Raw genomic sequence first — 25000 nt, forward strand, 5'->3', positions numbered from 1 at the left:
AGAGGAAGGGAATGTGTGTGTGTGCTTATCCTTACCTTGTTTCCCAGGTTGACATTGGCCTGTTTTGAGATGAGCAGGTTCACCATGTCTGGGCTGCCCTCCTGAGAGGCGAGGTGCAGAGGCGTGACTCCCTGGAGAGACTCTGCGTTGGCCGATGCCCCACTCTGCAGCAGACTGCTGGCCACCTCCACCTGATTCTGCTTACTGGCAATGTGCAGGGGGGTGTAGCCATTCTACACACAAGAGGAGAGATTGATGTTTGTGTGTGGGAATGTGCATTTGTTTGATCTTGTGCATGTGTGTGTGTGTGTGTGTGTGTGCTGACTATTTGTGTGGAACTTGTTTGTGTGGCAGTGTTTTTCATGGACCTTCATTAGAGGCTATCTTCATTACTGGTGGATTACTTGGATGTTCAGGGACAGGGATTAAGTTATATACAGTACTACTACATCGTACATTTCTCTGTGTGTGTGAAGGACATTTTTAAATATTGTAGTGTGACAGTGTGTGTGTGTGTGTGTGTGTGTGTGTGTGTGTGTGTGTGTGTGCATACCCTTGCTGCGCTGTGAGGTGACCCTCCCTTGCTGACCAGCAGGTTTACCACATCTAGGTTGTTGTGATGCACTGCCACATGCAGCGGAGTCAGTCCATTCTGGAGACAAAAAAGGACCACAACTCAATCATTCAACCCTGACATCCACAAATACACCCACATGCACAGACACACACACACACACACACACACACACACACACACACACACACACACACCTTGCCAGCAGCATTAGGGTTGGCTCCTCTTTCTAGCAAGAGTTGGGCCACATCCACTTTCCCATATTTAGATGCAACATGGAGTGGAGTGAAGCCTTTCTGCAGAGAGAGAGAGAGAGAGAGAGAGAGAGAGAGAGGGAGACAAAGGAAAAGATGAGGGGAGAAGAAGAGAGCAGGGAAGAGGATGCCAAATAAACACCAGAATATTTTCATTACTCCTGAGTCCTGATGGTTGTGTCTGTGTGTGCATACCTTGGTCATCTTTGTCTGCTGTGCATTCATGTCCAGAAGAATTTGTGCAGTTTGTGTGTGTCCCTCCCGTGCAGTGATGTGCAGGGGAGTGTGCCCGGATGTGGTGCTGGAGTTGGGGTTGGCTTTGTGGTCCAGTAGCAGCTTCACCAGGTCCTCCTGACCCATCCGAGACGCACAGTGCAGTGGAGTTTGGTCATCCTGAACACAAAATCAGAAATCAGATGTTTCCCTGAAATCACAAGCTATATTGAAACAACAAATACGTATTAAACAAAAAGGGAGATTTTAATGATCTCCACTTATGAGTAGTCTACATAAGGAGGGTGATTTGTTACCTTTTTTATCATATTGTATAGCATTTGGTACAAATAATAAATATTTTAAATTGTATCTCGATTCTGCCAGTCACACACATTGCAATTGCATTCCTTAGTATTGCCAAAATTACATAAAATATAATTTTCTCTGGGTCTGTTATGTGCAGGGTTTGTTTCTGTAGCCATAGTCACCCACCGTTTGTCCATATTAAACTTATTAAACTTTGCTGAAATGTAGGGCTGTATTTTGGGTCACCAGCGCATGGCGTAAAGTTCGTTATTCACCTGCGCGAAGTTGAATTCGTTATTTTGCACCTTTATTTTTTAAGCATTGCGCCCAGGGGTGTGGCAATTAACCACCTAGGGAGGGACCTGGCGCTTTGTCTAAAAATCGCTATCATACACCACCTAAACCTGGTCAGAAGTCAATGGCGTTGTTCATATGCTATTTTAAGAGCGCATGTCAACAGTCATATTGGCAGGTGCACGCACCATCCTTCTATCATTCATGAACGCACACCAGCGCACGTCCATGCAAAGCATTACAAATTGCACGATTACAATGGTAAACATAATTAAAATAAAGATATTACGAGATACTGTACATCTCATAATGAGTAGTTATTCACCATCATTTGCAAATTGCTAATGACGGTTAAAAGTGATTAGGGGAGAGGCGAGAGACACTTATGGAGCACAGCTGAAGACGCACTGTCACGAGATATAAGCAACTCCTCTGCAGGATAAATGTTGTTTTATTCAGTCATTTGAGCAACATTTTCCAGCCTATGTTTTCGATGGTAACCCATTGTCAGTCAATAGTGAAAGTAACTGCAACTGTCTTGTCGTTGACTGACTCCTTGGTGAAGTTAGTTTCACTTTGCCAATGAGTTCAAATAATAGACGAGTGCAAATGCGTGAAGGCTATGCTAGGTTTTAGTAAAGCATGGTTTAAGAATGACTATTCCATATACGGTCTCGCAAGCAGCCTCCTTCAAATGCGCCGTTGAATGCCAAAATACCGATGCATTTATTTGACATATCGCGCGTTGCGCCGTTAAAGGGAATGACAGATGTCATTCTCATTGGTTTAAAATGATGTTACGCCCCAAACACACCCATATGACTGATTAAAAGACCTAGGAACACCTTGTTACGCCATGCGCTCCACTTTTGAGAACGAAACCCCTCCCAATGTGAACTGGACATCCTACTAAATTTGAATAGACTTTTGACGAGTGACGATGCACTTTAGAATGTCATGATAGGGCCCGTAATGTCTAGCTTTGAACTAGTGTTTTTTTTTTAAATCTATACTGAAATAGTTTAATAAGGGAAATGCCCAATAAAGGCCTTAAGACAAACAACATTGCCACCATCTTACCAACGGCACGTCACGTGCACAGTAAAAAAGTCTTCTTCTAGGGGAGTGGTAAATGGTGGTTCTTTGTGAGCACGACCATTGTGTTATACTTCATATTTGAATTTAAATTAAACAATACATGACAATATAGAAGGCCATATGTGAGAGAGAACGATTGTGGTATCTTCATAATATTCTGACCTTTCAAGACAGTAGCGCGAAAAGGAGCAGAAGACATTCTGTGGCTTTTCTGGTAAGTCATGTCAGTGCTATCTATGCTAATCGTATGTCAATGAATGCTGACAGAACATGAAAAGCATGGGAAAGCGTCTAATTTGTCAGGGGGACAATGAATTAAACGATGCCAATAGACTCTCTGTCTGTCCCTATTTTATACTACTATACTATTTTATTATCACTCTTTCTCTATGGTCAGTCCTCGCTCTGATATTACTAAGGTCATCTAGCTAAATGAATTAGACTATATTAGCTATTTTTAGATAGGGTAGCTAAGTTAACTAGCATAGCCACGTTTACACTTAATTTATCTGTTTAGGTAAATATTATAGTGGATTACAGTGTAACAGTTAACATAGTGAACTGCTAGATAAATTCAGGCCACCAAACACATCATCATTAAGATTACTTTTCAATTCAAGATCTTGGTAACATCTTGTGAAATAACCAACCTTACCTCAAAAGCACATCAAGTGAAGGGGCAAGGTAACGTTAATTAGCTTGTCATTTGTTTTGAAGGATCTTTGCCTCAAGATGATGAAAAGTGCTATCATGATGTCTGTTCAATGGGCTAAAGACACTACTATCAAATATGCATGCACCTGTGTTACTTCAAGACCAGATTATTCGTATGGCATCAGGCACCAGTGATATCTGGTCATTTGGGCAATCACCAAATGATAAAGACAAGTTATTTGCTGGAAGAGATGCAAACCGGTATATTTTTTGCTAATATAGGCAAATGTATTGGATTGGGTGTTCAGGGCCATTCTGAGGAGGCATAAGCCCGATGAACAACAGCAGCTGAGCTGGTGCAGGAGTTGGACAACAGTTTGCAAGTAAAGTCAAGGAAAGGCTGGTTTAAAGGTAAAACTGTTACCATTCTAATATGCTTGTGTTGAAACTGAGATAGCTTTATGTTGACGCTACTTGACCTGGTTCAGTTTTTTGACTGAAAAAAAAAAAAATCTGTTGCGGTATGCATAAATTATAGGCCTAGTATTATGTCTTGAATTTGTAAACTGCATGGTAGCTTGGCTCTTAAAGAAGCCCTATGCAACAATTTTAGCAAAAATGACATTAATGCAGGTTGAGAGTCGTTCTGATGGTTCTACAACACTTTCTGGGTCGTTTGATGGGTGCTTCATCTCCCCCTATCGCTTCTCCGCGGAAAAACCGAATATGCAACTTTCTGTTCCCGGTCCGAGGAAATCCGGATGTGATTTAGCGGAAGTATCCAATCGCACCTCGCAAGGATTAAAGTTCTCCGTCATAGGACGGATTTCCGTCAATTTGATTTTAGAAATGTCATATTTGAGATCGATGCAGATCCGATGAGAAAAAAAATAGGAGGGGGGGGGGGACTGTCACCTTTGCTTTTCCTTTTTTAAGGCAACTACAAATATTAGGTAAATGTTTAAAGACCTAATGTTCTTGAGAACTTTCTGTGTCTCAATCCGTGACCGCTCAAGAAGATACGTCCTATACGGCCTACGTCAGTCATGAGTTTCGCTTTGTATGTTGTAGCTACACACTTGTCTCGGGCGTTTGCTTAAAAAAAAGAACACGTATGGAGGACTATAACGGTCTAAAAGTTGGATTATAGTGACACAATCGAGATGAGGTTGGCCAATCCGTTTAACTTTTTTGGATATGATATTGTGAGCTCTATGTGCGAATTCGGAGGCTGTGTTCTTTCCGTGCATCAATGTAGACACTTACTATCGCGAACTCTTGTCAGGGGAGGTCATTCATTTTGGGTGTCACCTATGACTTGAACAGATAGCCTGCTATGCCACCCGATGTAGGCTACTATTATTGTTACAGTTTTTAATCAATGCAACTAACATTATGTGTAAAGCGACGCAATATAAACCGTAGCCTATATGCAATTTATTATCCCGTCTGTTATGACATACAACAATGTTTTTCACAATTTGCGACGGAAGGTTTTGACTGAGCGTGTCGAGTAAGGGGGTCAGTCGTGTTTGTGACGCACAGACAGCCTTGTAGCCTATTTTGCTTAGGCCTCACTTTTAACGACAATAGGTTGTGAGTGTATGTTGACAAAAAATAACCATACAATTAAAATAGTCAACTTAAAACTTTGCTATAAAATATGATTAATTTATAGCACAAAACCATAACCAGTGGGCCTACCAGAACCTCGCATATTAGCGTCATGATTTGTGTGCGTCTATTTGGCAAGGCCACTAGCTGTCATGGATGCGTTGCTAAAGGAAGGCAGGTGTCAAAAGTTAAAAAATAAATGCAGATGGGCAGCTGTTGGAAACGGGGGAGAACTAACAAGCCATGGTGTAAAGAAATTAAAGTGCCAGGAGTTTGCTTTTGCGCGGTTCGCTGCAAGAAAATTGTTTATGGATGCAATAGGAAAACGTTTTAGCACGCCACCAATCAGAAGACCGCCATAAGGTTAACGTTCGTGCACTTCAGGACATCTTCCCTACCTGGTGCAACTAGCCACCACGACAGAGGTAGGCTACGTTTATCTATGGCTGACCGTTTTTACGTTTAGAAAGTAGGCTACGCATGTTCTTTCATAGCGCAACACGACCTGTCCTTAACCATATCGCAACCTCTTGTCAACCTTATACAATCTGTTGCTGAAGACAAAAGCGCCGTCTCCAGATTGTCGTTACAAATGCGCAGACCTCCTGCATGAGCACACACAGTATTGCTGCTCATTGGAAAACTGAGTTGTCTGTAAAACTCAAAATTACCATGTTATCATTAAATGCGGATGAGGCAACAAATGGAAATATGAACAATATCTAGAATGTTCTGATTTGTTACTTTGATGAGGAAATGGGAAGTCTTGCAAACTTGATTTTATAGATTTTACTTGGTGTTGAATTGCATATTAACAAGAAAAAAATCTCCCCTTTAAACACTTTTGGCCTGAAGTAATTAAATAAGAGTGTGTTAAAGCCTTTCTACAATATTGCTGCAGTAGAAAAGAACAGCAATGGCTAATCAGCAATGGTCAGGGATGGTACTAAAATATATTTTTGTTCATCAGGAAAACTCAATCTCAATCAAGAACACTCTCAATTCGCCTTATTCACATGGCGGCCATTGGCGGCTAAAACGAGGCTACAGGGTACACAAACCATAGGATTGTTATGTTCTATGCATTCACCTGTAGGTGGCATTAATTATATAGTAAGTGTACCCTGTAGCCTCGTTTTGGTTTAAACAATGGCCGCTGTGTGAATAAGGCGAATACTCCCTTTACTTTGCTGTTTGCATCTTTTTGTACATTAAAAACCAATAGGTCGCGACCGCAAAAGGGGTGCTATCTCTATAGGTAGATATGAACAACGTATGACTTATGGCCTGAAAAAAGTTCAGTCAAATGATTTTTTTTCACTTTAATCCCTGCACCTCGAAAATGTAGTCAGATTGTAGTTTCTAAGAAGACTGCAAAACAGACTTGGCTTTGTTTGCTTTTGAAATTGTAAGTAGCCTACTCTTGGGTGAACTTCGTTTTTGTAATGTGGTTTGATAGTCTCTTGAACAATGTGTTTGCTCGACCGTTTTATTGTGAGCCCTGTATGTGTTTAGCTTGGTTTCTTGATGGCTAGCTCGCTAGCTAGAGGGGGTTTAGCGTAGCAGTCACTTGCTACCGAAGCTGCAGGGGGAGCTATGTCGTGTAAAATGCGAGCCCAAATCCGGCAAAAACCCAGAAACAGCGAAGGAATAACCAGACCTGCATTGTGCTTCTTTAACCAGTCACTGTGCAATTCCTCACAATTACCAAATACTTGACCTACAAAGTCCACCTAGAAGTTAAAAATATAAGCTACTATGCAGTTTCAGGTATTTTTTGCGACTGTAGAGCCCCCCCTAGAGTCGCGATATATTTATATTTTACTCTGCAGTTGTAAATAGCCTACTTTTCGTGGCTTGTTCCCCCTGTACACAATGAAAATGCTTTTGTTGCAGAGGTGAAGGATTAACAACAGGCAAAACTATCTCCTAATTTTATATTTATCATTGTGTATTTTATATTGCGTGTGTGTGTGAAAGTGGTTAACGTTAACGTTAGCAACATGGTGCAGTGCTTCGTATGACTGCCATCACCGCTCACTCTGTTGGTCTGATGCATGGACCGGTGCATGGTCTGCTCTTGGACCATCATCATATTCAGTTTATTAACTTACACAAACATTAAACATAACTTACACATCATATTCAGTTTATTATTACTCAAAATGTTCATTAAATGCATGAAGTATGGTTGATATCACTAGCTAAAGTGAACTAATCTTAACTAGCATTACCAACCTCCCTGCAAAATACATATACAATCGCTTAGTACAGCCGTAACTGGTTTTAAGTCTACTAGTATGTACGGTTACTAGGGCTGGGACAACGCGTCGACGTAATCGATTACGTCGACGCAAAAAATACGTCGACGCAAAATATGAGCGTCGATTCGTCAAGCATAACGTGTGCTGCTAAATATTTTTAATTTTACACCTTCAGTGTTTTTTATACGTTGACTAATCTGTGGCTGGGCACCACGAAATCAAAACCGGCCACCACACATTGATGTTCTATGTTGTAGGCCTGCTATTTAAATTAAAGATAAGATAAAATAATTTCATTGAGCTGCACTTGCCACACAACCTTTCCTCGCCCCGCCCGCTCTCTCTCGTAACGAGCCCGCTGCTCCTCCTCTGCATGTGCATTTAACAAAATATTCACGATTGTTGAAGGATTGTTGTTGCCACATAGAAGCACTGCATAGAATACAGTGGGCTACATTGCTATTAAATCCGCTTAGTATCGTGACCATGCTGCGCAAATTTGTTCAAAACCGCTGCATTAAAGTTAAAGTAAACTCTGCTAAGGTCTTATCACAACATAGTACATTGAGGAGACTAAACAAAGTTAAGTTACAGTATGCAATCAAGCAGTAACCTTATCTCAAAGCTAACGTTAGAATACTGTTTGGATGTCAAGTTTAGCATGCTTACTTGCAGCTGCTTGTATTACTCATGCAGGGCTCATTTTATTGACTCTGTTTGCAAAATCCAGATGGAAATGGAAAAGTGTTTTCCAAGACTCAAAAGTGCTTGTCCAAAGGAGAAGTACAAACTGTTATTTGAAATATGTTATGAATTGCATCCACACATGATTCCCACACGAACGTCTTAAAATGACTACCTGAAACTTTATTGAATGCTACCTCTGACTAAGAATACAGTAGCCTACTTTGCACTTGTAGTTACTTGCACTTCAGTCTTTTATTTTGGAATCTTAAGAGCAATAAACATAAATTGCAATGTTAAATAATTCATGTTTTTTCATTCAGATATGTAAATAAACATGTATAAGTTGCTATTAGTGAATTAATGGTGAGATAATCGATAATCGAATCGAATCGAAATCGAATCGGACTGAAAAAATGAATCGTTAGATTAATCGATGCATCGAAAAAATAATCGCTAGATTAACCCATTTAGGCCGGGAAAGCATTGGCGCATTTCTACCATTAAAGCCGGGAGCGCTGTTGCGTAATTCTACCATTGAGGCCGGGAAAGCATATACGTCGATTTCCGCGTATAAGGTTTTTTTTGCACCAATTATCGGCCTCTGGGCCAATGAAATGCATCAGAATAGACACGAGGGAGTGTCGTCATGTTCCTCGTGACATTGTTTTGAAATTTCTTCGAGCAAAGCATGGAGGACTTTGATAGCGAGGAGATTTCGGAAGGTATGATTTTGAGGAGATTCTCGGCTTCGATGACATTATTGCTGATGACTTTGAACGCGCTCTCCCCTCCCTAATGTTGCCTGCTTTTGACATAGCCCTGGTAGGCTACAAAACTTGTACCCTACTGATTCTGTTTGTCTAATTGATGGATTTAACCCCGATTCGGATTAGGCTACACCTGCTTTTAAAAGGCGGAACATCACTGCAAAACGTGCGCTGTATTATGTAGCCACTCTGCGTCTTTTTATGTGCACGTTCACAATAAATCCATTTCACTAACGTTATCAAGAGAATACCGTAAAGTTTTATTTTGAGCACTTTCTAGGTCTCACTCATTGGATCAAAATAACAGAAATAGCGAACTCCAAGTTATGGTAGGGTAAGCTATAAGCACATAGCCCGTTAAACATGACCAAGTCAATGGGACAACACACAATGCCACGGTAACCTATCTAGGCTAAGGAATTGAGAATGAAAGCTAATTACTTTCACGTTTTTTCTCAAAGTGACAGGCACTCAATTAGACCTACATATCACCACTGTAATGTCATTAAAGACAAGTGCAATAGTTTAAAAATCAATATGTATTCAAATTACTGAATATTTTTAGCTATAAGTAATTATGCAGATCATAAAATACTAACAAAATATATAAAGTTTATGAATTCAAAATATTAAATAGTAGGGATGCACCGAATCCAGGATTCGGTTTCGGATTCGGCCGAATATTGGATTTTTTGACGGGGTTCGGTTTCTGCCGAACCTTAGAATTTTTCCCCACCGAACCGAACCCTACGCTTACACTATGCACGCTACACTGGTCGACGTCATGACACCGCCTTTGATTATAGGAAGGTGTTTACGTAGGTGGCCCGTTTGAATGCAGTAGCTCAGGCTGTGTGAGTGAGAAAGTGAAAATGGAACTCGTGAGCAGAAAAAGTGTTGTTTGGCAGTACTTTCAGTCCAAAGAAGGTGATTCTAGTCGAGCTACATGTTCAATTTGCAGTTAAAATAAAATAAAATTAAATATACACTGCTGTGGATGTTATTTACTTCATAAATGTGTTTACTGTGTTAATGGACTGAGGATGGAGTAGGATTCGGTATTCGGTTTCGGATTCGGCAGAATCTTTACCAGTGGATTCGGTATTCGGCCGAACCCCAAAAATCTGGATTCGGTGCATCCCTATTAAATAGAAACATGACAAGCCATCATTTTGTGTGTGTATGGAGGGTTGAGCAGAGACTAGGATCACCACTACTGTGAATAATCACACAGTATTCATTATTACTGATAAGTGTCAAGGTGGTGGTGGCCCCAATTTGCCTATGTTTTTGTAATATAATAAACACAGTTACACTTTTTGAAACTATTTCAGCTTGTGTAGGCCTATCAGTAATTTCTGAACATACCAATAATACATATAACCAGGCAGTAGATGTCAACCAGAATGACAAGCTGTAGAAAATGCACTGGTTTCTGATAAAATAGTGCTGTTCCTGCACTAACACATTACATGTTTTATTTTTGTGAAGGTGTAACTGAATAAACCCAATTTCTTAGCAAAGCCACAGGTATAAGCTCTCAAATACTTTTTACATTTTGTTCCTATCTGCTACAGAGGCTGAGAAATCAATCATTAAGTAGGCGTTGACACAATTGCTGAATTTCCATAAAAACTTCAGGTTTTAGGGGGTTTTCTGAAATCACCCTTAGGTTTTACAGGCATTTTTTCCAGGCGTTTTAGGCCTAAATGGGTTAATCGTTTAAAAAATAATCGTTTATCCCAGCCCTAACGGTTACGTTTTTATGGTTTATACCCCAATCAGCCATCGCAAATACATTTTCCTGTTTTCCACTGCCTTATGATAGTTTAACATGCTTAGTTTTGAATGTAAAACATCAAGCTTACTAATTTCCTACCGTTTCCATTGGTAAATTCAACTTTCAATATGAGAAAAACAGTTTTCATCGGATAGCCACACATCGCTTCTGACAGCCTCGGTATTCATATTGATTCCAGCGAGTAAACAAACGTGCAGTGGCGGGAATTAAGGCATAAACATTTCCATGGCAATGTTGATCTCTACCAATCAAAAGCTCTGCTTTTACACATTAGGATTTTGGGTAGTGTAGTTTACCAAGTCTACCATGGACGTTTACAATTTAAATGGCTTATAATCCAGTTCTCAATGGAGAAATTTAATTTGATTCTTACTTCCCGGAAAGGTAAGGTAATGTTTCACTATTCTCACGAGATGTCTTCGGGTCGACTATTCTTGAAGTTGCATGGCTGGTTCTCTTGTTAGTGACTCACTACGGCTATGCTGTATGGCTATGCTAGGTGAACGATTCCCCTATTACAGGCTTGTTTACCATCAAATTGGCTTCGTTAAGGTTATATTAAAAATCTTGCATAGTGTAATAGTGTAATCAATTTCTGGCGATTATTAGTAAGCATTTTGTATTCGGGTTGCCATTTTTGTATACTGTGTGTAAATCTATTTTATTGCAAGACTATGCCCAGAATGATAGATCAGTGTCAGTAACTAGGTTCAACTCAAGTTAATGAGTTGGAAGTGTGTTGGTGATAGGCAGGTAAGTACTGAATGAAAGTTACCTTGGCTTTAGCGTCAACTGGAGCTCCATTCTGCAACAAGAATTCGGCCACTTCACAGTGACCCGCCCGGGAAGCCATGTGCAGAGGAGTCTCCACTTTCTGAAAGTGTGTTTAGTATGAGTGCGTGTTATAGGCACAGCAAGACACAAACACAGAAATTAGCCATATTTGAGTGACTTATGAATGGCATTTATTTCAGTGTGAGAGTAAAGTAGGCCTCTACATAGGGCTGCTCGATTATGGCAAAAATCATAATCACGATTATTTTGGTCAAAGTATAGCAATATTTAATTATATAATTTAATTATCTATTTGACTTTTGTTTGAGTCGGGTTTACTCAGGGTTTACTCTGATAACATTAAATTTGCAAGGTGGCGCTTGTTGTGGCACTATACTCTGTACTATACTATACTATACGCTCTGTCTTCTTTTACAACGAAAGTGTGGGTGTATTTCGGTTTTCAACAAAAAGTTGCACTACCCTCCTACTAAGTTTTTGCACTTCAGTTAAAGTGTAGAAGATAATGTTGTTCACTGAATTAAATGTGACATTTGAAGTGAGTTGAACACTTTTTCCTTATTTTTCTTATTTTTTGTAATGCCTTTGAATAATATGGACATGAATTGCAATTTATCGCAGAATCCAATCACAATACTTGTTGCATTGCAATATGCTAAGGATCGCAATAATGAGGTTTTTAGGATCTTTTGGAGCCAAAATCGAGATCAAAATTAAAATTCGATTAATTGCACAGCCCTACCTCTACATCAGGGTGAAGAATAGGGGAGATTGAAATAGGTTGAAAGTATAAATAAAGACGAGAAATAAAGGTAAGTGGATGGATTGACTCACCACGTTGGAGGCATGAGGAGAGGCACCCTTTTGTAGCAGAATCGTCACAATCTTCAGGTGACCCATAAATGAGGCGACATGCAGTGGGGTCAGACCAGACTACACACAAACACAAACAGACGGGTTCGTTAACCTAAACTGAGACATGTACTGTAGTTTAACAATTTAAGTATTTAACATTTGCCCAAAGCCTTAAAAGGGCACTGTGGAGTTTTTAGCCGGTCTCACTCCCAGCTCCTTATGTATCAATGCCTACTCATTTTTATAAATACAAATACAGATACATAGCTTTATTTAACCACGACATCCACTGATTAGGTAAATGATTAGTCCACAACATCCACTTATTAGGTTGTGGGGTCAAAGGTCAAGGAGAAATGACATATCGTGTGTGAGATCTTCATCCTTGTTGGTGGAACACACTGCCAGTTCCTACAAGGGCAAGGACATTTTCCCTCTCCATTTTCAAAAAAATCCTGAAGACCCAGCTCTTTAGAGAACATCTCCTCTCATAGCACTACTTACAACAAGTCTTGCTGATCCTAGCACTTACCACCTGTCTTGAACTGACACTCAACTGTTTAAAAACAGCACTCACCGATGCACTTATTCTTACTGTACTCTACCGTTTTTAAATTGTCCTAAAATTGTTGAGAGAATTGCTTTAAAACTTAAACTGTTACCATGTTGTTAGTCGCTTTGGTTAAAAATGCGTCAGCCAAATGTAATGTAATGTGAAACAATTTGCTTGAATTAATATTTTAACTCATCCATGCACATCTCTCACCTCTGTAACTGCTTCTAGCGATGCTCCGTGTTTGAGCAGAAGGTCCATTACACGCATGTGGTTCTTCTTACAGGCAATATGAAGGGGTGTGAAACCGTTCTAAGAACACATATGCAACAATCTGCAGTCAGCGTTATTTCAGCATCATTGTAGACTGTGTGTGACACTGTGTGCGTTCACCCTGTTGTGGATGTAATACATGGGAGACTACTCACCAAGGCGCGTGTATTAGGTTTGGCTCCTTTGTCAAGAAGGACTTTGGCCATGCGATGGTGTCCGCAGTGGGCGGCAACGTGCAATGGGGTTAGGTGGTCCAGGGTGATATCATCAATCTCAGCATTGTACTGAAGTAGTTGCCGCACGCAGTCCATGTGATCTCCTTGGGCCGCCATATGGATGGGAGATAGGCCATTCTACGAGACGAAGAGAGAGAGAGCGACTTTGTATCTGTGCAGATTCTTTAATTATCAGTCATTGTTGAGTGATTGATAACATTGAATCTGTGTGTGTGTGTGTGAGCGTGTGTGTGTGTGTGTGTGTGTGCGTGTGTGAGCGTGTGTGTGCGTGTGCGTGCGTGTGCGTGTGCGTGTGTGTGTGTGTGTGTTTATCTGGCACTGGTGTGAGTATGTGGTGTTGTGGCTAACTTTGGTCTTGGCCTGGATGGGAGCTCCCTGGTCCAGGAGGATTTCTATGATGCGAACATGGCCATTTCTTGCTGCACAGTGTAGAGGTGTTAACTCATCCTACGTAGAGATTAGGAGAAAAATGGGTCATTCCAAATGTTGGTAAGAAGATACATATAAGACTGAATCTGGGTAATGGGTACATTTTGGCATGTGTACAATGCTTTGTGAATCTGTGTAAATTTTGGCATACGTGTTCTAGCCTGCTTAATTGTTAAAGGAAACGGACAGTGTGTGTACCGTATTTTCCGGACTATAAGTCGCTCCTGAGTATAAGTCGCATTAGTCCAAAAATGCGTCATGAACAGGAAAAAAACATATATAAGTCGCACCGGACTATAAGTCGCATTTATTTACTATGTAACTGGATTATTGAGGCCAAAAAGATTAATGTTAATGAAGACGAAGGAGTGAAGGCAGCCAAGAGGAGGGCAGGAAGGTCATTGCAAAGCAAAAGATTAACTGAAAGAAAATACCATGTGGTACACCAAAATGTATCTAAAATGTGGAGAATACAATGCAATCAAGCATTTTGGGCGATGTGGAGTCACAGGCTGGCAGCAGATTAAATGCTCACAAGAGAGAAAAAGATGCAGTTGCAGACGTGACTGAAGCAAGCCAGGCAATAGGCCTATAGGCCCGACGGTAATTGTAAAGCAATTTACAAAAGATTCACTGAACAAAAATGCTGATGTGGTAGGCTACATGAAATTTTAGCTAAAAATGTGGAGAATGCAATGCAATCAAGCATTTTGGACGATATAGCGTATTGGCACAACCTGGCAGCAGAACAAATGCTCACCGAGAGAGCGAGAGAAAAAAAGATGCGCATTTAAAACCAGGGCCTAAATTTCAGCGCGGGATTGCGCATAAATTATTACTAAGTATTGAGCATACTAATAAAAGTCCCGCAACGCTAGCCATCATAATGCGAGAAATTCCCACACAGCGCTGTCTGACGTTAATCTAATAATGGAGCGGCTTGAAAGCGGACCAACTCTGACTTCAATTGAACCCCATGCAGAGACACACACACGCGCGCGCAGGACCACTTTGGGGGTGCCTCTCTCTCTCAGCAGGATTTGTCACCGCTAAAGTCAAATTATTATAGCCTATTACGTGCTTCTACATCAACCGCTATTGACAGGAAAGGAAAACAAACGTTTAGTGATCAGGAACCGCAAACACAGAAGCATGACAGCCTATAATATAACGCAAGAGAACATGGATGTGTTCTCCATTTGAGGAACGTTATAATCGATTGCGGACGTGAACAGACAGCTACAGACACGGATCGCATAGTAGGCCTACTTTCACTTTCTGTGCGTATTCACGTGAAAGATAATTAGCAGCAAAACAGCGATCAAATATTACATGGCAGTGAGTTTTGTTTTCAAATGTTTTCATGCATGTCCAGATAACGGGTGAGGAATGTTTAGACAGACTATCGTGAATCCTGAATTTATGGCTGGGCAAAGCACAGCACCTTTATTTGGACCATGGCTTGTAGCCTATTCGAGTCAGCTATAGGCCTTCATTTCTTGCATTTTACTGTGAGACATAGGCCTATACTTTTCGTTTGGAGCAGCATACCGGTAGGCTATCAATGGCATTGGGTCACTATTAAGTTTCATGAAAGAGTGTCGGGATGTCCATCCGCTTATTGCGAGATAAGGCATCCGCTTTCATTCATTCATTCATTCATGGAACGTGTGCTGTGCTGCAAGGGAAACCTTATTCCGTATAGCCAAAGAGGTCTAAGATAGACTAAATTTAGTTATTTTTTAAATTATGCATGATTTACTTTTTTATAAAATTCGTAGGCTGATGCCTGGCAGCAACAATTGTGTTTAAATGTAGGTTAACCTGGGGCTGCGTGCTACTGGTAGCTTGAGAGCAATGTGTTGGAGACTCATGGTGTAGGACAATGACTTCGTTGGCAACAATATTAAACCAACCAACAATATAAATTATTAAGAAGAGCTATTTTATGAGTTAAATTGAAACAAAATTATACTGGCTTTTATTTGTCCGAATCTGAGGCCCAGCTATAAATAGAATCCCGGCAGTAATTTGAGGATTTAAGTATGCACGTGTGTTTCACGACTTGTGCATTTGAGAGCGCTCTCTCAAGGCTGTAGACAATAATGTTTCATGTAGGGTTCATGTCAGTTAATATAAATTAACATTTAAAAACATGTTCAATTATATAATTTTTTTCATATATAAGTCACACCTGACTATAAGTCGCAGGACCAGCCAAACTATGAAAAAAAGTGCGACTTATAGTCCGGAAAATACGGTATATTTCTATGTTCGTGAGCAAGTTTGTCTGTATTTACTTTAGTCTTGGCATCGATGGTTGCTCCTCGGTCAAGCAGCAGTCTGACCATGATCACATTCCCTCGCCTCGCTGCTATGTGAAGAGGTGTGATTCCATTCTATAGGAAAGATAAATGCATGTCAATTTACACATTTACATCCTACTTTAAGAGACACATTAGGCCATTACTTACGTGTTGTCCAATTTATAGGAAAATGTTGTATCTGTTTAAACTTTTTAGTCTGTGTATCTGTGTGGTTACGAGAGTATGTGTGAGAGCCAAGTGTGCTTTTGTGTGTACCGCACCTTCGGTGTGAAGTTGACATCGGCTCCTCGGTTGAGGAGCAGTTGGGCCACGTTCAGATTCTCGTAGTGGGCAGCAATGTGCAGCGGCGTGAAACCTGTCTGCAAAGCACCATGGGAAACACATGATGTCAGAAACATACTCCCCCTTTACATAACCACTATATCACACACATACACACACACACACACACAAGCACACACACACACACACACACACACACACACACACACACTCCTGTGGTACCTTGCTGAGCACATCGGGGTTGGGGTCATTTTGCAGCAACACTGCGGCAGTGCGTGTGTCATCGTTGCGCGCGGCTATATGTAGCGCGGGGAGGCGGACCTTGCCCTTGGTGCCGTAGTTGATGAGCAGAGCTACCACATTCTCATGACCCTGCTGAAGAGCTACGGCCAAAGGGGTAAAGCCATCCTGAGAGACAAAGAGAAAGCAAAGACACAAGAGATGGAAAGAGACATAGAATGGAGGAGGCATAGATGATAGGGCAGATGAAGTGAAGGTAGAAGAGAGGAAGAAAAAAGACAAAAGGCAACATAACCCGTGTTTACCTTTTGTTGTGCTGTCATATGGTAAGCATACGTTTCAAGACAGATTTATGAGAGATAAAGATAATTTAATGATTATGAAATGAATAAGTAGAAGAGTATAAAACAGAAAGGTGTAGTGAATGGGGAAGTAGTGAATAAAAAAAACTTAAGCCAGTGGAGCAAGAGTGAAAAGGGGAGAAAGAGAGAGAGAGAGAGAGAGAGAGAGAGAGAGAGAGAGAGAGAGAGAGAGAGAGAGAGAGAGAGAGAGAAAGAGGTGGAACAGAAAATGACTGGTAGGTCGACCGTAGTTAAGCTCTCTGATTGGCCGTTACCTCAGTTGGAATGCTCTGGTTAGCTCCATTCTCAAGAAGAAACTTCACAACCTCTAGATGGTTCTCTTGTGCAGCCATGTAAAGTGGAGTGAAGCCCTTCTGTTAGACATACAGGCACATGCACACATTATTTTGCATACATTACAGATATACGTACGTACACTACACTTTTGAATAACAATAACAAACAACACATTTTGTTTGTGATGTTTGTGATATTTATGTATGTGCTGGTTTTGAACATTGTGAGTGCAGTATGTGTGTTTTGAACATTGTGAGTGCAGTATGTGTGAGACTAACATGGCAGTTTGAGTATGTCAATGCTTGAGAATGCATTTGTTACCTGGGACTGTGCATTGACGTTCGCACCATAATTGACCAACTCCATGACCACCTGCTCTTGTCCAGCTAATGCAGCTATGTGAAGTGCTGTGTTCCCTTTCTGTACACACACATACACACACACACACACAAACGCACGCACGCATGTAGATACATGGGATAAACATACAAGAAAACATATTATGTTACAAACAGAATATCATCAGTCATTAATTATTAATGCTCACACACTTGAACACGTGAGCACAAATAGTAGTCTCTGAATTCTAAGGTGACCATTTTTTTGTTCTGTTTTTGCATGAGAATGTTAGGCACCAGTGTTTTGTATCGCATTTGTGAATTTGAATGCGTTCTTTACCTTTGTTGTGGTCTCTAAGACTATGCCATTGTGTAGTAGCTCCAGCACCATTTTGACGTGACCTTCTTTAGAGGCTAGATGTAGGCCGTTTAACCCATTCTGAGGACAGACAAATACACACACCTCACACTGTAGAGTCCCTCAGAGAGCGCGCATACACACACAGACACACATACATACACACACACACACACACACACACACACACACACACACACACACACACACACACACACACACACACACACAAACTCTCCGTCTCCATCTCTATCTCATACACACTCACGTTGTAGTTACCCCATCACTCACCTCACAAGCACCTTAATCTGTAGGTTAGCTTTCCAACTACAACACCACAATGGAGGAACGATAGCGCGACACCCACACACATACAACAGACACAAAAGCGCTTCCAATAGTGAGTACAGGGATTGTTAAAATGGTGACTGTGATGTTGGTAGTGTTGGTGGTGCCAGTGATGATGTTGGTGCCGGTGATGATGGTGGTGGTGGTGGTGATGAAGAGGATGGCAGGCCGGTGGTCTCTCCGGGAAGAATAGGAGTGGAGTGGGACAGGTCTGACCTCACACCGCCTCCACACACACACAGGACATGTGAGGTTGGACCTTACGCACTCCACTGATATTACCCCCTGCTCTCCTGAGACCACACACACACCATCACACACCGCCCAGCGTGAGAGAGAAAGGGGGGGGGGAGGAAAGGAAGAAGGATAGGAGGAGAGGAAGATGATTATTGAAACGCGAACAGAAAGAAGAGATAGAGAGGAAGAGAGAGAGAGGGAGCAAGAGAGGAGGAAGAGGAAGACAGAGAGGATGAGAGAATGGGAGCACACACTATGGGGACTCTGGAAAGGGTGACATCAAAAGAAGAGTGAAATTATCTCACACACTCTTCTTCAGGCTTTCACCATTGGTACGAATGTCACCATACACATTACTCAACATCAATCATTGCCATCACATTATATTTGATGGTTTAAAAGCGTGCATGCCTGTATGTAGGTGTGTATTTGTGAGTGAAAAATCTTTGGAGCATTCATTTGGAAAGGATACCTACAGGTGTATATTTTTTCTATACACAAACACTTGCACACACTGGAATCTTCCACAGGGTCTTCATGTACAGTAATTCAGTGTGTTATCTTTTCCTAGGCTACCCAAACAGTCATTAATCAAATCTTATTCAAGGGTCTTTGTGTCTGTGTCAGAGAGAGAGTGTGTCTCTGTTGTGCCTTGCCCCACAGGAGCAGGCGAAAGTATCGCAAGATGGAGGAGTGGACCAAGAGAACGCACATACAGTACAGGCATACACTTACAGTTGTGATTTGCATACCACAGCACAGGGACATGAATATCACTGCAGGTGCTTGTGAAACCAGAGCTCATTATTCTCACACACACGCATGCATGCACACACGCACACACACACACACACACACAGTTGGTTTTGCAAGGTTCTAACTTGTTCAGTATGTTCCAAGGGCATAATTGTGCCAGGTATGTTCAGAAGAATTGTATCTGTCACAACAGTGGCGAGTTGGGATCAGATCTAATTTTGCCATCCAATTTCTAATTGTATCAGATCTAATTTTGCAGTGCTCCAATACTGTATGTTTTTACCAAATGGTTTGTACATTAATTGAAAGTGTCTTTTTTTATCTTGATATTGAAATATGGTTTCTCCCTGTGAGCCTCTCCCTCGGGCTCTGCATCTCTGTGCCTGGCAGCAGTCCAGTAGGGGATTTCTGAGCACTTCTGATAAGGCTGGTCCCCCCTCCCCTCCACCTCCCCCGTGTCTGGCACAGGCCGAGTGTTTACGCATTTGAGCTGTGAAGGCTGTGAAGTCTATTCCATCACGGTTATGTAATAAACGGGACTCCCCGGACACCCACAGCAAAAGGAGCAACGGTGATGAATCAGACCTGTGCCTCTTTGTTCTCGTCTCCTTCGCTTGGCTTTCTTTCTCCCTAAGACTCATCATTTCGCTGCTTCTGTTTCCTCGTGTCATTCTTTGTGCTGTATTTGCACACAGTTGGTTTTATGTGTGTCTATAGCACGGACAGGCAAAAGTAAACTTCACCTAAAGAGGTTATAAATGTTGAATAGCTGTAAGAGGGTTGGATAAGTGTGCGTCACTGTGAGGATGCTAACATTTATGTCGGCACTGAGGTGCAGAGCAGATCTGCATGGTGATGCAAGAGACTGTAACTCTAGCCCACCGTGCTGACTTACACAGAGGGACAGAGAGGGAAGTAAAGAGACTGAACACACTATAATAAAGCAAAACATTAAATGTCCAAAATATGTTAAGTAAACATTTGATCTGTTGGCTTCAGGTCAATTATCTCAATGTTTAGGTGATTTTAAAAAAAACATTTTTTTAGATAAAAACGCAAAATACTCCAAAAGGCATATGTTAGTAATCCAACCATTTGAGATGAAGGCGCTGAAGTTAAACAGATCAAAAAAGAAAAGGGTATAAAATGCACAAATTCAAATATTTCACCTGCTTTCCCTTGTGTGATCTACAATTTATAAATTGATCCACTACGGGTGAATCAATTGCTTCAGGTAAGAACCCTTATTACTTAAGTTGTATGTGGGTGGGAAAGCTCTCACCTGATTGGCTGTGTTGATATCTATACCATTCTTTATGTGGTCCAGGGCCTTGTCCAGGTTACCTGAGCGAGCTGCCCGCAAAAAACTGTTACCAGCATCAGCCTAAGAGAGAGGAAGGAGAAAGAGAGAATCACATCTAGAGCCTGAAATCAGTGAAAAAAATGATGAGCTGTCGTTGCCCACATACATACATACATACATCGAGGTACGCACATACACCTAGCACATAAAAACCCAACATTTGCACAACACAAATACCAAAACATCATTGACATATAGACACATCATAAGCAACAGAGTTCAATTATACTGTATCACCCAGGGGTTGAGAACAGCTTTAACTTCTTGAAAACAGTACAGCTTTAACTTCTTGAAAACAGTATCAAACTAGATCTCGTAAAATTTGGTTTCAGATTTTAATAAAGTGACTCCAAAATCCTCTCCTTGTCACAATCAGACTTTCACAGCAGAGTGGTTTACATAGTCGTATAGTTCCTCCAGCTTAGCCCCTGACCCTGGTCATGTTAACTTAACCCCTGTAGTGTTAACGCCATTATGAGATGTCAATGGAAAAGTTCAAAGGTTAAAGGTTAGGGGTAGGGTTTAAGCATCAGGTCAGTTGAAAGTTCAGGAGGAGGTTTTGTGCCTGAGGTGAGATACAAGTAGGATCCATGACTTTAAGTACATTTGATTCAGTATAGCACTCGGCTAATGCTGAGTCAGGTGAGTCATTAACTCACTGCCTTAGACGTTAATGCCTCTCTTGCCCACTGTTTTTTAGCACGTTCTTTCTTATTGATTGTACACATGCTTTGTTCTTCTGGGTCTGGACAGAGGGGGAAAGACGGAACACCATAGAGTATGAGAGACTGGTGGAGGAGACAGGGCAGGAGATGAACACCATAGAGTATGAGAGACTGGTAGAGGAGACAGGGCAGGAGATGAACACCATAGAGTATGAGAGACTGGTGGAGGAGACAGGGCAGGAGAGGAACACCATAGAGTATGAGAGACTGGTAGAGGAGACAGGGCAGGAGAGGAACACCATAGAGCATGAGAGACTGGTAGAGGAGACAGGGCAGGAGATGAACACCATAGAGTATGAGAGACTGGTGGAGGAGACAGGGCAGGAGAGGAACACCATAGAGTATGAGAGACTGGTAGAGGAGACAGGGCAGGAGAGGAACACCATAGAGCATGAGAGACTGGTAGAGGAGACAGGGCAGGAGAGGAACACCATAGAGTATGAGAGACTGGTGGAGGAGACAGGGCAGGAGAGGAACAAAGCATGGGCTGAGCAACAGATGAGATGAAGGGAGAGAGGGAGATGGAGAGGGGAGACAAAGGTGAGAGGATCAAGAGAAGGAGACATTAAGGGAGGGTGGTGATGGGATGAACACCTCTGTTTCTGTCTCCGTAAATGTACAACAAAATGTTTCCCTGATGGACATAAACATGCGGCCCATTGATCGCCCCTCACCTGCCCTCACACGCAAACAGACAGGAAGAAAAAACACACTACCTGAACTCATATAGACCCTTTCAACAATAAAAACAAAAACAATGCTTGAACGTTCTATTTGGTTCCCAATCTACTTCCTCTGCATTAAGATAACATATGGAATGTTAAAACGGAAGCCTTGTGGGGCCAACTATGATGCTGATAATGGAGCTCTCTTGAAAGGGTCTATACAGACAGAGAAACGTTCACTCGCAAAAGTGTGTGTAAGCAGAGACAGAGTACATGAAATTAGATATAGCTGAATGGATATTCCTATTCATAATGGCACTATGATCCGTATGTATCTGGAATAGGAAGTTATCAGCTATCATATTGATAATTCCAAGACTTTTTAGGAAACGTATGGGCATGTGTGTGCTTGATTGTGTGTTTGTGTGTATGACTACAGTAATGGAGACACTCACTTAAACACACACTTACTGTATATAGTAGCCAAATCAGCACAAATCTTTTCTGCAGTAAATCAATACTCACAAGTGGAGAGTCCCTCCAGTCTGTCATGTCCCCCTCTCTGATAACTCTCTCTTGTTCTCTTCTTTATTCCCCCACACTCCTTTTCCTAGCTCCCACCCTTTCCCAATGATCTCCTGCTTCTGTGCAACTCCTTCGTTCTCTCTGCCCCTCTCTCACCCTGTCCTCAACATACTTCTCGGCCGGTCACCTACTCTCCTCTTTCACTTCAAATGTCAATCAGCATTGGTGTGAAAAACAAACAATTCTTTGTGAAAAGGCCGTTCGCATTGAAATGTAGCGCAGGAGAAGAGTGGCACTCAGGATAATAAAGAGTGAAGTTGTAAAATGGCTCGCTCTCTTTCTGTCTCTAAATACTTTGAGTAAGGCAATACCCATATCTCCTCCCTTATGTCATGCCCTGGACTACAAACTATACTCCTGTCAGATCTAACGATCCATTCGCACACAGACACACACGCATACATACACACATGTAATTCACTCAAGTATGCTGACACACCTGTCACATCAGATAAAATTACTAATGTGGCTGGACAACACTTTGACAAAAATAGATGTGTCTTTCCACTTGTTTGTGTTTATGTTTGTGTCTTTGAGCGTGTTTAGTTTTCAGTGTGTGAATGTGTGTGACTGCCTGCTTCCACCATGGAAGTTGCAATTCCAGGTTTTAGGCCTAACTTTGGAATAAACCTCAAGGACAAGGCAAGGCATAACATCTATCTTGAGTAGTTATCTCAGTTCTGCTCATAATACTTAGGGCAAAAGATACACAGCAAAATTGACCAAAACTATATTGGTAGGTGTGTGTGTGCATTCTCCATGGTAACTTGTATGGCATTCTCTTGGTGTTTTTGCAACAAACACAGCTGACCACACACCCTCGCTCACTCATACACTTGCATTCACGGACACACAGCTGGGGTTGGCATGGCAAAGCTCAGCTGACCTTTCAGGTCCTGTCGCCCATCCTCTCCTCCTGTCTCCACAGTGTCTCTCTCTTTTCCTCAGATCTCTTCCCCTCTCTCCCTCGTTCATATCCTCTTCTCTTATTCCATCTCCATTCCTCCTCACATCTTCTCCACCTCTACGCAAGGTGTATGCCCATGTGCAAGGATGAAGAATGCTTCAGTTATAGTAAATTGTTACTACATGTACTGTACCTTCTTGTAAGCAAATATTATCAAGTTGTTGACAAGTGACGTTAGCTGACCTGAAGTGGTTGATACTGTATTTGCACCATCTGCTGAGAACTGACTGGGTGAGCTTATCTGTGTATGTGTGGGCCTCTTAGTTTCTGTGTGTGTGTGTATGTGAGTGTTGTATATATGATAAGAACATTAGAGAACTAGACAGGACCACACCCAATCAACAGCTGAGTATCACCCAGAGAAGTAGAGAGAGAGAGAGAGAGAATTGAGAATTTGTGTATGTGAAGTGAAATTTTCATTACGCCCCCACGCTCCCATTGGTCCTGTCTCTTTGTTCATCTACCCTTAAACCCACTTTCTTTCTCATTCATTCTCCATTTGTTTAATCTATCTCCTCTGTTTACTCTTTCTATCTTTGTTTCCCTCATTCCCTCTTTCCCTGTTCCTCTTCTCCACATATCTTTGCACTAGTCTCTCTCTCTCTCGTTCTCTCTTTTTCTCTTCCCTCTCAGTGCACCAGTGCTGCGGCAGACAGAATGACATCATCACTTAGACAGCATGCTGCAGTGTCTGTGTGTGTTTTAAGGAGCACAAAATGCAAAAAACCATGGGTGTATTTGGATGGGTCTGTGTGTGTAAACGTATGCGGTGTGTCGTGCAGGGTATGGATGACAAAGTATGTCTCACACTGAGTATGATTGTGTGTGTGTGTGTCTCTGTGTGTGTGTGTGTGTTTGATGATGATGAAGTGTAGCATTATCATAGGTTGTCAGATGTCAGAGTGTGACACATATGATATGTGTATAAATAAATGTGTTTGATGTGCATTTGTGGCATGTGCCGCTGATGCATGAGGGTGTGCATGTTAAGAAGTGTGAGTGTGTGTGTGTGTGTGTGTGTGTGTGTGTATTTGTGTGTGCCCAGGCGTGTGTGTGTGTGTGTGTGTGTGTGTATTTGTGTGTGCCCAGGCGTGTGTGTGTGTGTGTGTGTGTGTGTGTGTATTTGTGTGTGCCCAGGCGTGTGTGTGTGTGTGTGTGTGTGTGTGTGTATTTGTGTGTGCCCAGGCGTGTGTGTGTGTGTGTGTGTGCTAGAGGACAGTATTAGTCTCGCTGGTGGTGGTGGAGCCCAGGCAGCATCTCTCCCCCCAGGGCAGTGACACTCAGGCTGTGCTATCAATCAGAACGCTGCCCCTCCCCCTGATCCCCATAGACCACGTATTGAGCTGACACACTCCAGACACACACACACATACAGCCACATGAAGCTGCTACCACTGCAGAACACAAGGGTGTATGGATACACACACACACACATTCACGCACACGCATGCATGCACACACTCGCACACACTTACAGTATACAGACATGTAATTACACACA

General features: G+C 41.8%; 1 protein-coding gene across 7 annotated transcripts in view; it reads right to left on the minus strand.

Annotated features, from left to right (window-relative positions):
* The window catches only part of ank1a (ankyrin 1, erythrocytic a), a 65066-nt gene that overhangs the window by 37529 nt on the left and 2537 nt on the right, over positions 1–25000 (minus strand). For 3 of the 7 annotated variants that reach the window (XM_076270930.1, XM_076270932.1, XM_076270929.1), the window contains exons 3-18: positions 20477–20547; positions 17836–17934; positions 17479–17577; positions 17136–17234; positions 16502–16687; positions 16258–16356; positions 15971–16069; positions 13590–13688; positions 13161–13358; positions 12946–13044; positions 12159–12257; positions 11305–11403; positions 1024–1221; positions 772–870; positions 554–652; positions 36–233 (exon numbers count right to left, since the gene is read on the minus strand). In XM_076270930.1, coding sequence (XP_076127045.1) covers positions 36–233; positions 554–652; positions 772–870; positions 1024–1221; positions 11305–11403; positions 12159–12257; positions 12946–13044; positions 13161–13358; positions 13590–13688; positions 15971–16069; positions 16258–16356; positions 16502–16687; positions 17136–17234; positions 17479–17577; positions 17836–17934; positions 20477–20547 — 1940 coding nt within the window. Of the gene's footprint in view, positions 1–35; positions 234–553; positions 653–771; positions 871–1023; positions 1222–11304; positions 11404–12158; positions 12258–12945; positions 13045–13160; positions 13359–13589; positions 13689–15970; positions 16070–16257; positions 16357–16501; positions 16688–17135; positions 17235–17478; positions 17578–17835; positions 17935–20476; positions 20579–22472; positions 23393–25000 lie in introns of those variants that run through there. The other 4 variants (XM_076270934.1, XM_076270936.1, XM_076270935.1 and 1 more) reach the window with 3 other exon arrangements.

This window comes from Alosa pseudoharengus, unplaced genomic scaffold, assembly GCF_046254945.1.
Source record: "Alosa pseudoharengus isolate Yale_2024_CS ecotype anadromous, Long Island Sound unplaced genomic scaffold, YU_APseudo_1.1 YU_APseudo_1.1_scf_6, whole genome shotgun sequence".
Classification (NCBI taxonomy): domain Eukaryota; kingdom Metazoa; phylum Chordata; class Actinopteri; order Clupeiformes; family Clupeidae; genus Alosa; species Alosa pseudoharengus.